We start from the raw sequence: 16,142 nt of genomic DNA, 5'->3' as shown, positions 1-16,142 counted from the left end.
ACGCCGGCGATGGTCGTGCGTCGGAGTATGAATCTAGTCTAAGAATGTAGTCGGCGTCCAAGCACTGAGGTGATCATCAAAGCGTCTTAAACTCTATGAGGTAATCGGTATGTAACCAGGCAAAGGCATGACAACAGCTCCCGCATGCTGTCCAGTGTTACAGCACAATATAGGACACCAAGATTTGGGCTTTTACAGTTTGATCAGGGACAATAATACAAGGTTATCCAATCGAATTGTCTGGCCAAATGATAAACTGTTGGCCTGTAAATGGAGGAATGTGCAGGCTTTGAACAAATGAATGGATTAAACTAATGAACGTTACTAAAAAAGGTGTGTCGTTTAATCATTCATCATCATCATCATCATCATCATCTAAATCCAATTAAAAAACCAATGAAAATGGTGGTCAGGAAGAAGCCCGCTCAGCCACCATCTACTGTCGATCACTCGTTCGGCCAATCTTTCCCAAGCGAGACTGGTCATGCGGTCTACTTCCTGGCGGGAAATCGGATCACAGTGTCCTTCCTCATGAGCATACCCAATTTCCCATGCTTTCCATAAGGACCTGAGGTAGCTCTTAAAACTGCGATTAACCGTTAAGTCCAACGGCAGGAGAAGGGAGGAGGGAGTCCTGTCTATTCGCTCGTGGGATTTCTTGACGGGACAGGTGATGCCGATGGATTGGGTATTGATCTACGATGAGGGGAAGTAGCTTGCAAAATCTTAAACAGCACTAAAAATTACGTCTGCCAATTTCTATCGGAGTGACATAATCCGACATTATGCTTGCGTCCTGTTGACAAGACCTATTACAAAACTTTTTTATTATTATGACATACCCTGACGTGGGATTATGTCCGAAACCTAAAAATAAAGAATGCTGCTTGCTAATTTACTGTAAAGTATACGTTAATCGGTCGGCCCGCGAAACTTGTTCGAATGGAAAGTCGTTGAATATCCAGGTTCAGGTAACTATTGATCAACCCGTCATCCGCGAGAATAGTGGTCTGGTCAATTTCATTAGTGCTCAGGCCTACTCGTCTGCATTCATCGCTTGCGTGAATGACCATCGTGCTGAACTGCATTAACCCTTGGCATTCCAGTAGTGGGATTGAAGAAAAACTGATGACACCTGTTTTCATGAATTCTATTTTGTTCAGTAGACTTGAAACTTTGACCATTCGTCACAGGATTTCTACACAGGAGAAGAATTGTTAACAGGGTATGGTAGGTTTACGCCAAATCATGATCTAAATCTTCATCTAAATTTATTAATTCAAGACCATCGTCTTCGGCATTTTCGAAACAAATCGTTATCGAAATTAACTATGTCTTCGTCAACGTGTTCTGGAACGGGTGGTTCATCAGGTTGCAGTAGCCTACATGCACGCCAGGACGTGTGGACTGCCTCTTCATTTCTTGGGGCCCAAATAGTAGTATATAGGGTAGATGGGCAGATACATGTATTCATCCACAGGCGGAAGTGACACATAGTCCGTACTGAACTGTGGAGCTGTGGTAAATACATGACTGTGATGGGTGAAAGTGGATTTATTCTTCAATCTTTGGTGGATTCTTAATCTACAGAGCCAGGCCATAACAGGGATATACTTTTTGATAATTAACTTAAGGAAATATTGTGTCACTGGCCAGTTTAGAGCTTGTATTCTAATAGGCCCATATTAGTCCGCGAGTGACGATTTGATGGCAATGCTGTACACAAATCAATTTTTCTCAGGCAATCGGTATTGGAATGTTTTGAATTTTTACTATTATTTCGATAAAAGCCTCTTCATAACACATATAAAATTTGGTGTACTTTTTCACCAATCTATGTTCATCAAAATGTACACAGAATGTACGCGCTGGCTAATAGAGGTCTCTGGCCAAATTTAAATTTGATTAAAATGTGGACCCTTTTCTCGTCCTGTAATATGATTGAGGAAATGTATACTTTGGTAGCCATGTTGATTATCAATGTCCCCATCTAGGTCTACCCTATATACTACTGCCCAAGAATTACTTATGATTTGCAAAACTGTCCGTCTAGTTATAGGTTCGCAACGACCATTTTCATCATTGCTGTTGATTTTCCAGGTTTTCAACCTTCTTCGCATGTTACTTTTAAATGATCGAATGATTGTTCGATCAAAGGGTTGAACCAACAAGGTACATCTCCCTGGGACCATCTCTACAAAACCTGGCGCATCTTCAATGTGACGCTGCAACTGTGCATTTCGATGGGCCGGGAACATGTCCCATATCAACAGAAACGGAAAATCGTCTCCTACAAAGAGAATAAGACAATCGTTCACCCATGAGAGAAGGGTCCACCAGTTGGCCCAACCCGTTTCGGGCGCCGATACACGAACGTTGTTTGGAGCATTTTCCCTCAAACCCTCAATTTCTGCGCCGTCTGCCCTTAGGCCTCTGAAGATGACACTTGCAGGCATTTTCCTCACATTTATTGTTATACTCAATGTGACAGTGCGCCCTGATTTTGAGTTACCACGAGAAGTACGCACATTAATTTGTTTCGCTCCCTCAGCGTTGTATGTGTACTGCGGTGCCATGTTATAAAGTGCAACAGTTTTTTAGTCATATTAATAACAAGGTCTATCCCATTTTCGTCAACAGTCTGGGCAACTTGCTGCCGAAAATTTGCAACACGTTCATCCGCGTTTTCTGGGATAGCTGAGGAGTTTTTACATTGCTTCCGATAGCTTATGCTATTCCTGGAGAGAAAACCGATCAGCCAACCTTTGGACGCCCTGAATTCAGCTTGTTTAGGCCGATGCTCACGGTATTTCAGTTGTTGCTGTTGGGGAAGCTCATCCCACCACGCCAGGAATGAGGTTGGGCTCGAATCATCAGGTCTTCGCCCGAGAGTAGTACTCCTCGTTGTCGTTTGGTCTCCATCCACTCGCGCACCAATCTGTCAACCTCTGGCCAGAGTGCTGAAAGGGAGTGATTTGCCTAACCATATTCCAACCAACCCTAACCCTTGATTCACCTTGTATGACAAATGGATGAAGCCTTTGCTCACTGCTGCCGCATCTACTTTTTCACCGAAGCCAAGAAGCTAACGGATAAATCATCGTAAAGCAGTGATTCTGAGGAAAATACAAAATGGAATGTTGTGACAACTTTGGCAACCCAAACATGCCGCGTGGGGGATGAATGGGTTAAAGTAGCACTCGCCGATGCCTTTTTTGTCTCTGCCGATGCCTCTGCGACTGTCTTCTGGTGACTTGATGATGTCTCTCACGGAGTTCATCCTGTTCCAGCAGCCATCGACGCAGAGTAGTCAGGGGAATGTTATGGTCCCTTTCAAACTGAGCCGATGAAATGCGACGAGGGTGCCTTATGTTTTCATTGTTGAAGTCATCCAAAAGACGGATTTTTTTTCTTGAGAGTATGATGAGTAATGGCGAGGAGGTCGGATATCAACATCATCGTGTACTCCATCATCCATAGGCAATACGAAACTGTCCAGAATGACGAGGAGTGTTAGAAATTTCACGCCGGACATCATCTTGGATTCGTCTTCAAACGCGGAACGTTATGCAAACATGCGCCCACAGAAGCCTTCCTCATCCGACCTCTTCTTCATATTGTCACATTTCTTCAAGGCTTACTCGCTACAAGAAAGGCTATTGTGCACCAGCAGAATTGACATGGTGTTGTTTGGAGAGATGCGTAAGCAACTCAACTAGACTTACAACCTATATATTCAACGACCTTCCATTCGAATAAGTTTCGCGGGCCGACCGATTAACGCATACTTTACAGTATATCAAAGATATATCTGGGGTCAGCAACAAATATTGAATAAACGAAACGGTATTTGAGGTTGACAAATCTAACTAATTATGAGAAACAAAATAATTTGTTGGTGCAAGGAATACGCAAACCTGTTGACTTTTCTCTGCCCAAAACCTTATCAATGCATAAATAAGGGTCATTGCCAGGGCAAGCTGGCATTTTGAAGAAAATATCACCTACACGTAGATAGTTTATGAGTTAATGGTGATTTTATTTGCAGCTTTTTGATTTTTTTTCAATGGGCTTCTTAATCATGAGGTTTTGAAAGGAACCAGTTTTCGACCCACCTTGCACTGAAGGCCAATGTACAGACATGGGCATAGGCTTACAAATGTATATGTTAATTAATGATTAAAATGTTCTGTTCTGCTGTAAGGGGAGAGCATTAGCGCCATTTTGAGACCCCAACCATCACAATCCTCCAAAAACTGCGAACGCCAGGGGTTGAAAAGTGGTAGTTTCATTCAAAAATTTAGGAAATCCAAGCTAGTGGTTTTTTGAACTAATCAGTTTTTGACACGAGGCAATTCAGCCACCAACACGTCCCGGTTGGGCAAACATATACAAACCTACTTGCTAACTATCCCACAGAAATAATCTTTGACCATCAAGGTTATAGCATCCAATCAACCGTTTCATTAGAAAACAATTATCACACGGCTAGATTGCACGCAAGACGGATACAAATTGTTTTGCCGAGAGATTGATAGATCATCAAATAATCTGCGGCGCTTGATTTTCTGCCTTACATTTTTATGTCTTGCATACTTTTTTGTGGTTCTGAGACGGATTTTCTCAAACACCTCAATGAGTTAATGGTGTGCGACAATTTAGCAAACCCAACTGAACGAACATAAAACTGAATCATTGTTAAATAACAGTCGTGTACTCTATTTTCACAGCGTTTTCTGTTTATCGCAGTATCCCTCCCGAATTTCATTTTCAATAAAGTGAATCACCTTCTTCCTGGAAATCGCCTCAAAATGCAGTAACATCAAAGGACGCTCAATATCAAACCCCTCGATCAAGGACATACTCGATATCAACCTGGACTCACAGAGAGTGATAAAGTCTCGTCGAGAAGGCCCAATGCATCTATTTCTTTATTGTAAAAATAGCTGTAGAGATCGGACGAAGACATTTTTTCCACTACAAACCTCATTTCATTTACAGATGAAAGACCTTTTTAAATTCGGACTTATCTTGTTCGTCTTCGTCTTGAGCTACGGGATGGCTATTACGATCATCATTTATCCGAACAGACCGCTAAGCTGGCGCCTTGTTAGATACGTGCTCTACAGCCCATACTGGCAAATATTTTTGAGGGAATCTTTTGTGAACAGAATTGACGGTAAGGACTCATCCGATCAAGGCGCCCTACGATAATACCAAAAATCTTAAAACTACCTTCTCTATATTTTCTCATGGAATTTAAAATCTATTAACATTCAGACTTGAGTATCTATCTACATGTAAGGTTATGAAATGGTTCCTTCTGTTTTAATCTAATGGAATAATCACATCTTTTCAATTTTGACTGTCTAGAACGAGTTTTTAGTGGGTCAAATTTCGCGTTTCTGGAGAAGAAATAACAGATAAAATTCGGAAAAGCTGCCAAAGGTGAGACTTTTGTAGCCAAGCGTTTACATCTTGACTTTCATATCTTAACTCGAAATGTTAAAATGCGACTATGAGGTGGTACAAGACCCTGGTAGTCAGGGTGGCTACGGCCTGAGTTGAGATTAAAATCGTCAATTAGGCGGTAAACAACGATTTTTTCTACATGTATTTCAGGTGAAGATGGAGCCCCAACATGCTCAGGAAACCTCACTAATTGGTTGAATGAACATGGCGAGTTGGAGTGTCGTGAGGACAACAGTTTCGGGGACGCCCTTCTTGTTATCTACTCCATGTTTACCAACGTCCTTCTCCTGAATGTCCTCATTGCAATGTTTAAGTAAGTAAGACTTATGACTGACAAGTTCGATAGTTTTATTCAAATCTGGATCTTGACCTAAAAAGCGTTAGCCGACTCACAGCAAGGAGAAATGATATAAATACGTTTATTCCTCTTGCTAACACCAAATCTATGTAGAATTGTACGTATTTTTCACAGTGTTCGTTCTTTCCTCTTGAAAAAAAACTTATGCTCGGTGCTACACTGGAGACCGAAAGCTAACGGGTCAAATATACATTCCCGAGTAAGGCCGAAGGCAATTTGTGTCAGTATGTGATTCGGATTGGCATTGTAGACTGTAAACTGCCAGACGGCCTTCAACCTTCCTGCAGCATGATGGGGTGGAGCCGCGGGAGGGCTGCTTTCAATTTAAACGGGAACTGTAGGGGCCGGAAAATGATGAACGACAAGACGTCAATTCAGCTCTCTATTCTCTTTGTAGCAGATTTACTGAAATAAACTGTATACGGATATTTAGATCAAAGCGCACAATATTACACAAAACAATCAAATGTCATGACAAAACATTACTGGTCCATAAACCCTTACACTTGGGACGGAGAGAGGCTAACGATGGCATAAGGACAGGTCATCAAAAGAGGAAAATGTAAGACACGTGACATTACTGCACATAATTATGTGCAGTGTATGCTGTGGGCCATACTTTTACGTGCTACTACAGTGCACATGAAAGCCATTTCGGCAGAGAAGATACATTGTACCTCGTGGAGGTGAATTAAAACACCGTGTTTCTTACACTACAATCTTACCGGATCTTGTCCCAACCAAATCTCCAGAACTCCCTACAGATTATCTATAAGTGTTAGCATCTAAAACATGAGGCAGCGCGTTCGCTGGCAAACGCTAGTATATCCGCACTTTGGTGAAATCAGGTTGCTGGTAGTGTTATGGAATGGAATAGAATAGAATAGTAAAGACGGAAGCTGATGATTGGAGTGGCTTTTATTGTTATTTTCGGTAGTCTATTTCTATAGCGAGAAATGTCTAGGTCAACTCGTTCAGAATGTAGAGAGGTCACAAGATATTTCCAAGTTTTACAACAAAAAGGCCGCCAGTCGGCCATCTTGAATGCAAAATCAGCCATTATCGAACTTGACCTTGATATTCATTCCATACACGTGCACACCAAATATGAAACGTCTAGGTGAACTCTTTCAGAATGTAGAGAGGTCACAAGGCGCATTACCGAGTTGTACAACAAAATGGCCGCCAGTCGGCCACCTTCAATGCGAAATCAGCCATTATTGAACTTGACCTTGATATTCACCCCATACACCTGCACACCAAATATGAACTGTCTAAGTGAACTCGTTTAGAATATAGAGAGGTCACAAGGCATTATCAAGTTTTACAACAAAATGGCCGCCAGTCGGCCAACTTGAATGCGAAATCGGCCATTATCGAACTTTGCCTTGATATTCACCCCATACATGTGCACACCAAATATGAAATGCCCAGGTGAACTCGTTCAGAATGAAGAGAGGTCACAAGGCAATTCTAAGTTTTACAACAAAAAGGCCGCTAGTCGGCCATCTTGAGTGCTAAATCAGCCATTATCGAACTTGGCCTTGATGTTCACCAAATACACATGCACACCAAATATGAAATGTCTAGGTGAACTCGTTCAGAATGTAGAGAGGTCACAAGACATTTCCAAGTTTTACAACAAAATGGCCACTAGTCGGCCATCTTGAATGCAAAATCAGCCATTATCGAACTTGACCTTGATATTTACCCCATACACGTGCACACTAAATATGAAATGTCTAGGTGAACTCGTTCAGAATGTAGAGAGGTCACAAGGAATTTGGAAGTTTTACAACAAAATGGCCGCCAGTCGGCTATCTTGAGTGCGAAATCAGCCATTATCGAAATTGGCCTTGATATTCATCCGATACACGTGCACACCAAATATTAAATGTCTAGGCGAACTCGTTCAGAATGTAGAGAGGGCACAAGGGATTTGAAAGTTTTACAACAAAATGGCCGCCAGTCGGCCATCTTAAGAGCGAAATCAGCAATTATCGAACTTGGCCTTGATATTCACCCGATACACGTGGACACCAAATATGAAATGTCTAGGCAAACTCGTTCAGAATGTAGCGAGGTCACAAGAGTGTGACATACAGATGGTCGGACGGACAATCCTGATAAAAACAATGTACCGAACTTTCTCCGAAAGTGCGGATATAAAAACCTTCGTTAGTACGAAAAACGTGATTAAAAGCACCGGAACCTATGGTGATTCGAGCCGCTTCGGAGTGCTTGCAACGACAGGTGCTGCCCTCTGTCCTAAGAACATAGAGCTAAACGTCCAAGACAAGAAGTAGGGAAATTCAAATCTACAGGTACCATTTCCTCTGCGATGCAATAATTTCTTCATATTTTTCTGCTATCAAAATTTCTGCTATCTTCCGATGGAATTTTTCATTAGCTTTCGAGAGGATAATCGTATATTACCAGTAGGCCTTACGGGAGGATAGTATATATTACCAATATAGCCTAACATCCGGGTCCTTGATATTTGAACCCGGTGTAACATCTGTGGTTGTTCCACATGTGTCAGTGTTTCCAAACAATAGGCAGCTAGAGAGACCACGACTTTTCAATAGGGGGGATACACAGAAAAACTTGTCAATCTATTTTTGAGCGTTCCCAAACAATGAGGGGAAACACTCAAAAACAGAAACACTCAAAAACATTACACCGGCCGTGCAATAATAATCATGTTCTGGACCAGAGATCTCATATTCAATTTTGTGATAAATGTATCCAGAAGGATTGGAACTGCGTTGGGCAAGATATGGAATGCGTTGCCGTATTCAATGATGTAGGAGTTGGTCAAAACTGGTGTCTCATCAACAAAGCGAGATAACAGTACATGCATCTTGGGATCTATAGATTTAAAGCCAGGCTGGCGTTCTGACATGCTATAGCGGTTGAAAGTCGTGGAGGAAAATCTAACATAAGTATACGACTCATTGATAGCCATAAATAAATCACTGCTTTGCAATAGATGAAAAATATATAAATGTATTTATACATGTACTATAGAAATGGAAATCACGAGAAAAAACAAAGTTTGTGAGTATCCAACCCGAGCCGAGCTTTACGCCACAGAGCCATGTGGGATAACTTTGAATCCGAGACGCATATAAATAGCCCGCTTCGGTGTGCGTGTTGGTATTGATCGCATTAAATGACCGGAGATAAAATGAAAAATTTAAGGATTGACTTAGTTTTAGGCTTGGTATAAAATTAACTAATAAATAAAAGCAACAAAAACCGCTCGGCGACCACAACGCCCTCTAGTCGATAACGTTGAGCTATAAGTTTTGCTCGCTAAGTTGTCGCATGGCGGCGTGTTCGGCCTTTGCGTCCAATGTCATGTATATACTTGAAGGATCTGGGCTCAATTAAGAAATTGGCGCGGCGCCAATGCAAAATAATTCGTAACAACTCGGCAAGTTCGTCGACATAAATAACAATTTACTAGCAGCATCTTACAAGGTTCGACGGATTGAAAATTGCTTATTGTTTGACCTTTCTCAGCATCGAGAGTACATTAGCCAAAAAAAAATCGTGGCGTCCATCAACAATTCGTAATTTGTAATTCTTGAAGATATGATGGTAAAGGTTAGCTGTTTTCGTATAGCAGTCTTTTGAATGTGATTAACCTTTTGTTTCCAGTTCTACATTTGAGAGATTTCAGAAGGAATCCACCACGTGGTGGCACTATAACCGATATTCGTTTGTGGATGAATACAAGCAGAGACCATTGCTTGCGCCACCTCTCAACATCCTGAGTTACATTTTTCGTATTGGAAAATACATCAGTAGGAATCAGGAAAAAATGCGTAAGTTTGCCCAGTGATGTCAGGGTGAAGGAATTAAAGAATACGGTTGTTTTTTTAGCAGTCTTCAATAATTATCACGACAAGGGTTGCTAAATAATTTATGAAAGCACTTGGGGCAGTTTATCATATTTTGTTTCAAAGTCATTTGTCCTGTATCAGTTGGATTTTTTAAAAGATTTTATGCTTTGGTATATATTTTGTAATCATGTTATAACCGATTTGAAGATAACATTATAACAATGTCTTCAACACCGTACAAAACGTTCTCTTTGTGCCTGTTACCTCTCTCCTCCGAAGGATTACCTTTCAATCAATGAGGAACCTGCAGACCTAAAAACCCAGATGGCAGCTCCAGTACTAAAAGGTACACTTCCAGTGCATTTTCCATCAAAATTAAGTTTTGTTGATTTTCTCCCTAAAACTCATCAAAATAGATTTAAGGACCAATAAAACAACAATTTTGGTGCTCTTTCCCCATGTAGAGTTATCAGGAATGAAATATTCAATAATCATGGAAACCCTGGAAATGGCTTTCTCATTACAATCATGGTCCATTTGCCTGCAGTGTCCCCTATTGGCAGGATTTGTTGTGCAGGTTCCTCATTAAAGTGACTGCTGGTATGTATTAAGAATAATTGCCTTTTGTAGACAACTTGCCGGGTAACGCTTCCTCGAATACTTTAACCAGGAAGTGGGGCATCATTTGTTTGTAAAGAATGGTACGTTGTAATTTTGAACAGGGAAATAAGAGTCTTTCAACTAAATTTATTTGAAATAAGACTCTGGTGAAACCAAGGATACCAGAAGTTGTCGAGAAATGTTGCCCAATCGATAGGGAAAGGATTTGAGGTAGGCATAACCACCAAATTGGAGGTAAAAATACCCCACGCATGTGGCCGGCGCTTACATCCCGACTGGGCTCCGAGAAGCATTTTAACGTTTTACAGTATATACGGTCGCAGAAGTCCGTGTCGTCCATAGTCGGCGTCGGTCCTCGTCGCCCGTCGTCCGTCCTCGTCGTCTGTCAGCAGATCGGAACCGCTGGGGCTAGATGACTGAAACTTTGCATGATGGTGGCTTGAAGAAATTGTGTCCAGTACCGCTGTATGCTGGCCATATTGAATTCACTTGGTTTCTTTCTTCATCCCAACTTTTCAATTAGTGCACACGATCAACCAAACGGCTCAATGTCTCCACAGGAAAAGTCACTTGTCTTGACTCGCATTAATATCCAGGGCCCGGTTTCTCAAAGAATCTTAAGTCTGTTTTGGTGACTTAAGTATGAGAATTTCTTAAGTTTTGTCTTAAGTTGATTCACAAAGAATCTTAACTCGCCTAGCCGACTTAAGTACCCCAAAAACTTAAGCACGGTAGCTACCGTACTTAAGTCGGAATGAAGGACACAAAATGGCGGAAATTCGCCGGCACAACCGGCCTGTCCTTCGATATTTGATGGCCCGAGGCCCAGAAAGACGACTCGTAGACCATCAAAACCCCTTGGAGAAGTACTCCGCCAAGGGGGTGAAAGACAGATATCGTTTCCTGCCCGACACAATAATGGTCTTCGTTGAGGTATTCGGCCCAAAGTTGACGCGTCCGACCGACCGTGGCCATGCACTGCCTGTCATACTACAAATTTGCGTGTGTCTCCGTTTCCTTGCTTGCGGGTCCTTCCAAATAATGGTCGGGGATGGAGATGGACTGTCAAAAAGTTCCGTGTGCCGTATCGTGAAGGCCACCATGAATGAAATAATCAAATATATGAGCGAAATCATAAAATTTCCGAGGGGCGACGAAGCCACCAGTTCCCATCTCATGTGCTCCTCGCCCACTACTATTTATAGTGCTCCAATCAGCAAAATGAATGACAAAAATCGATAGGTGAACATGCATATTAAGCAGGTCAAACCTCTCCAATCAGCAAACGGTGAATGAAGAAATCGCTGTTGGTAACCGTGAATATTTTAACAGGTCAAGTACAGGTCAAACTTCATCAGCTGTTTTTTTTCATCACACACATGCATGACGTGTCGTGTGTCATCATGGAAGCGAAACTGCGTGGTTCAATGCTGTTGTTTGTTTATTGAAAACCGGCTGTTAGATTGCTGGAAACTTTATAATCATGTGAAGGTATCTATGCAGCCATCTATTCTAATGAATACTCGCATCCGCGCCACTGTGACTGTGCAGTTGAGTTAATCGAGTGCAGACTGTTGTCGACTGTGACTGTACGTAGTGTTGCATGTTGTTGTTGTGTGCTTGTGTGTCCACCAATGACCATCATCCATGGCATGTACAGCCTACACTGCTGTATGGATTGTTGGTCAGTCAGGTCTGGCCTATACTCGATCATGACTATGCAGTATGTTCTATACTTTTCTTGTACCAATATCTTCCCTCCATGCATTGCATACTGCATCCATAAAAATGCCCTCAACTCACTGAGTGAGGTGGATGTCGACCAGGGCGGGGCGCAGTCGGGGAATGATATAGTTAGTTAATACAGGTCAGTTTGTGTGTTGCCTAATGGTTCTTCCACTTTGATTTTAGGTTTCCCTAACGTAATCGGTGCTTTGGACTGCACACAGATAAAGATTCAAGCCCCATCTCAATTTGAGGATGTTTATGTCTGTCGCAAATCCATTCACAGCATCAATGTTCAGGTAAGCATGTGTGAATAGAACACTTTCAAAAGTCAGTTGGTAGCCCTGCCTAGTAACGAAATGTGCACATAATGTCTGTAGGCCTACACCAAAGTACAATAAACATGCATTGCATTTATTACCAGATGACCGGCTGGCTGGCTTTTTAGCTCACCTCTTAGCAGAGGTGAGCTTATCCCATACCGTGGCGTCCGTCGTCCATCGTCGTCGTCGTCGTCGTCGTCGTCGTCGTCGTCGTCGTCGTCGTCGTCGTCGTCATCGTCGTCGTCCGTCGTCCGTTAGCAGGGCACGTTTCGTAACTGTTAGAGCTATTGAGTTGAAACTTGGTACACATGTACCCTTATGTAATGACACCTTGGAGACCAAGTTTCGGTCCGATTCGTTTCATGCTTTGGCCACCAGGGGGCCAAACGTTAAAAGTGAAAATATGTAATATCTCCCTTAATAGTAATCGGGAAATTTGGAAAAAAATATGGTAGGTACTTCTAGCAAAGGTGCATCATATATCCTCCGGGTTTTTGATTTGACCTCCTTTTCAAGGTCACAGAGGTCAAATGGTGTAAATTGGCCGTTAGGATGTAGCGATGGCACGTTTCTAAACTGCAATGACTATTGATACCAAATTTGGTACACATTTACCCCTTAGTCAGGTGATCTCAGGGACCGAAGTTTGGTCCAATATGATTCACCACTTGACCACCAGGGGGCAAAATCCAAAAACCTTAAAAATGTGATTATTCCTTAACTTCTTGCCCGATTGCCACCAATTTGATATCATGGGTACATCTAACCACCATACAGTATATGTCACACAGGTTTTTAATTTGACCTTCTTGTCAAGGTCACAGAGGTCAAATGGTGTAAATTCGCCGTCAGGCCGTAACTATGGCACGTTTCTTAACTGCAATGACTATTGATCACAAATTAAGTACACATGTACCCCTTGGTCAGGTGATCTCAGGTACCGAAGTTTGGTGCGATCTGATTTGCCGTTTGGCCTCCAGGGAGGGGGCCAAATCCTAAATTCTTCAAAATGCCATTATTCCTAGTAATGACTTGCCCGATTGGCACCAATTTTATATCATAGGTACATCTAATTCTAACAACCATTCAGTGTGTCACCCGGGTCTTCTTTGATTTGACCTACTTTTCAAGGTCACAGAGGTCGAATGTACTGTAAATTGGCCATTTTGGGGAAATTGTAATTGCTTGGACCTACATCAAACGTAACACTACATGACACAATACCATGCTCTTTATCCATCTTTCCTCCACATGAGGTGAGCACAATGGCCCTGGCCATTTCATTCATTTAGTCATCTTGGAACGAGATCAGGTTCACTTTCAAAGCCTGGCTCATTGGAGGCCTGATCTAGTTTAAGAGATTGCATGTCCATCTGAAATATGAATATCCTGATTCCTGGCATAGTATGAATTAAAATCATTGCTAAGTATGAAAAATTTTGAAAGTACAGTGTTTCTGCCAGAAAAAAATTCAGGAGGGGGAACCAAAGCCCAAATTCCTGGTCGAAAGAGCAAATTTTGGCTGTTTTTCGGACAATCTTGGCAGTTGCCCCCCCCCGGCAGAAACCCAGAAATAATATTTCAATTTCCACTTTTTGGTATTGCAGATGATATGTGATGCTGATCGCATTGCCACAAACCTTGTAGCCAAATGGCCGGGAAGTGTTCACGACAGTCGAATATTCAAGGTGTCGTCCATTGGCCGTGAACTTGCTAACCAAGGTAATTCAGACATGTGTGATACCCACTAAAAACAAGTAATTTAATAGATAGATAAATAATTTAATTGGAACTTTATCAACATTTATAACTAACATACATGTAGTAGAAAAGAAATTATCACATAGGCATACTACTGGATCAACAGTATCATGCTTATTTGAAAAATATATAATATATAAACGAGAAACCCCATGTTATGTATAAAATGACAAAAAAACATTGATATTCTCATATTCAATAAATTAGTATAAAATTCATTCATTTTGAAAAAAATTATTACATTTACAATATTGTATTTACAATTTCAGCTCCACATGATGGATTCCTTTTGGGAGACAAAGGTTATGCACTTGAACCGTACCTGATGACACCTTATCGGAATCCAACACCTGAAGAAGCCAGATATAATGCCGCCCAAGCACGAACCAGGACACGAGTTGAGCAGGCCTTTGGCATTTTAAAGAGGCGGTTCCATTGCTTGCACAATGAAATTCGGCTGGTCCCAGAACAGGCCTGTAAAGTGATAGTCTGCTGTGTAATCCTCAACAACATTGCACTGAAGCGGCAGGATGTGATGGAGCCACTTTTGGAGAATCAATATAACCTTGATCCCATTGATGACGATACTGTAACTGGAAGGGTTCATTTGCGTGATACCTTCTTTCATTTCTGATTGTGCAAGCATGCAAGTGTTTTTTAGCTCAGCTGACAAAGTCAGCGGAGCTAGTAGTATAGCTGTTCAAATGGTGTCCGTCCTGCAATCCATCCATCTAGGGACCCATCTGTGGACAAAATTGGACATTTCTGACCGGGAAGACCTAGCCACTTCGTTGACGGTGCTAAATTAGGAGTTGCCCAAGGTGAACTCAAAAAACGAAAAATCAGCGCGATCCGACCTGTGTTAAGAGAATGAGGTCATTTCGCGTTTAGATTTCTTTCCCTTTTTACCTCGGTCCACAGAGCAAATATTGTTTTCAAATGTGGCTGAATATTTTTAAATATTTTTGCATTTTTTACATTTAATGGAATTAATATAGTTTTAGCCGCCAGTTGGCGCTGCAGGCACATTGCCTGAATTTTGGCGATTTCAAATTTGGCGGTGGCTAAACTTTTTGCAAGCAGTGCCGCTGATTGGCCGATCGATAGAAGAGATGCCACCATTTAAAAATGGCGGTAGTCGCTGCTTCAATGAAGATGAGTGAACTTTCTCATGTTCAATCGGTTGATACTCTTTTAATCAACATGACCATGTACCTGAAATTTGTTTAGGTACTGAAAAGAGTCTATATAATTCAGATTTATCAATAGTTTTTTATAATATTGCGGAAATTTTGTGCACAAATTAGCGAAAGTTGGTGCTCGTCTCGTGTCATTTTAGAGCGAGAAATTTGTTTCCGTCGATCTCTACCACTGAAAAATCGCTTGCATAGCTTCGAATTTTTGTGAAAATAAGTATCTGAACTTGGTTTCAAATAGTCTAGAGAGTTACCTTTGTGGTGATACATATGGTATGTGATAAATATTTGTGGAATTTGTGAAATTCGGTTTTCAAACGTGCCGATGATGCAAGCGATCTCGCTTGAATTTTGCAAGTCCTGATATGTCGACAGGGTGTCAAAAATCACTCGCCTAAATTCAATTCAAAGATCGAAAATGATATCTGAACTTAGTTTCAAATAGCCAACGCAATTATCATTTCGGTGATATATAATGCATGCATGTAATAATTGATTAATCTGCCTAAAACGCGCAATTAAAATGGCGAAAGATCGTGATTACTGATAAACACTCTGGTGGCGGTCGCACTAAATAACGACCGGTAGGGCCCGGCGCGTGGCGGAGAAAAAAAGGTAGCGCCCGGAGGTTGAAACGGGATTTTTATGCACTTTTAACTGTATATATATGTTGTTTAGATGTATTTCTAACAGTTCTGTAACTTTTATGACCAAGCTTGCACCCAAAGTTGGTAAAATTGATGCTTGTTTATGGACTGCGCTAGCGACCGGAGAATTCGCCGTCGGCCATTTTGGGACGGTCCCTGAGTTGTTGCGGTTGGCAATTTTGCAACAA

At 41.6% G+C, this 16,142-nt stretch overlaps 1 protein-coding gene and 1 long non-coding RNA gene across 2 annotated transcripts in view; both read left to right on the top strand.

The window, feature by feature from the left end:
* LOC135488144 (transient receptor potential cation channel subfamily M member-like 2) overlaps window positions 1-16,142 on the top strand; it is a 213,998-nt gene that overhangs the window by 166,937 nt on the left and 30,919 nt on the right. Inside the window, exons 20-22 of the mRNA XM_064772619.1 lie at window positions 5,002-5,179; window positions 5,623-5,785; window positions 9,497-9,663. Coding sequence (XP_064628689.1) covers window positions 5,002-5,179; window positions 5,623-5,785; window positions 9,497-9,663 — 508 coding nt within the window. The remainder of the gene's footprint in view (window positions 1-5,001; window positions 5,180-5,622; window positions 5,786-9,496; window positions 9,664-16,142) is intronic.
* Window positions 11,566-14,960, top strand: LOC135492088 (uncharacterized). Its single transcript, XR_010448374.1, has 3 exons — window positions 11,566-11,793; window positions 13,958-14,072; window positions 14,381-14,960. It is a non-coding gene; the product is annotated as an uncharacterized LOC135492088 (long non-coding RNA).

The sequence above is a fragment of the Lineus longissimus genome, chromosome 1 (genome assembly GCF_910592395.1).
Source record: "Lineus longissimus chromosome 1, tnLinLong1.2, whole genome shotgun sequence".
NCBI classification, from domain to species: domain Eukaryota; kingdom Metazoa; phylum Nemertea; class Pilidiophora; order Heteronemertea; family Lineidae; genus Lineus; species Lineus longissimus.
This window is presented reverse-complemented; position numbering and strand designations above follow the sequence as displayed.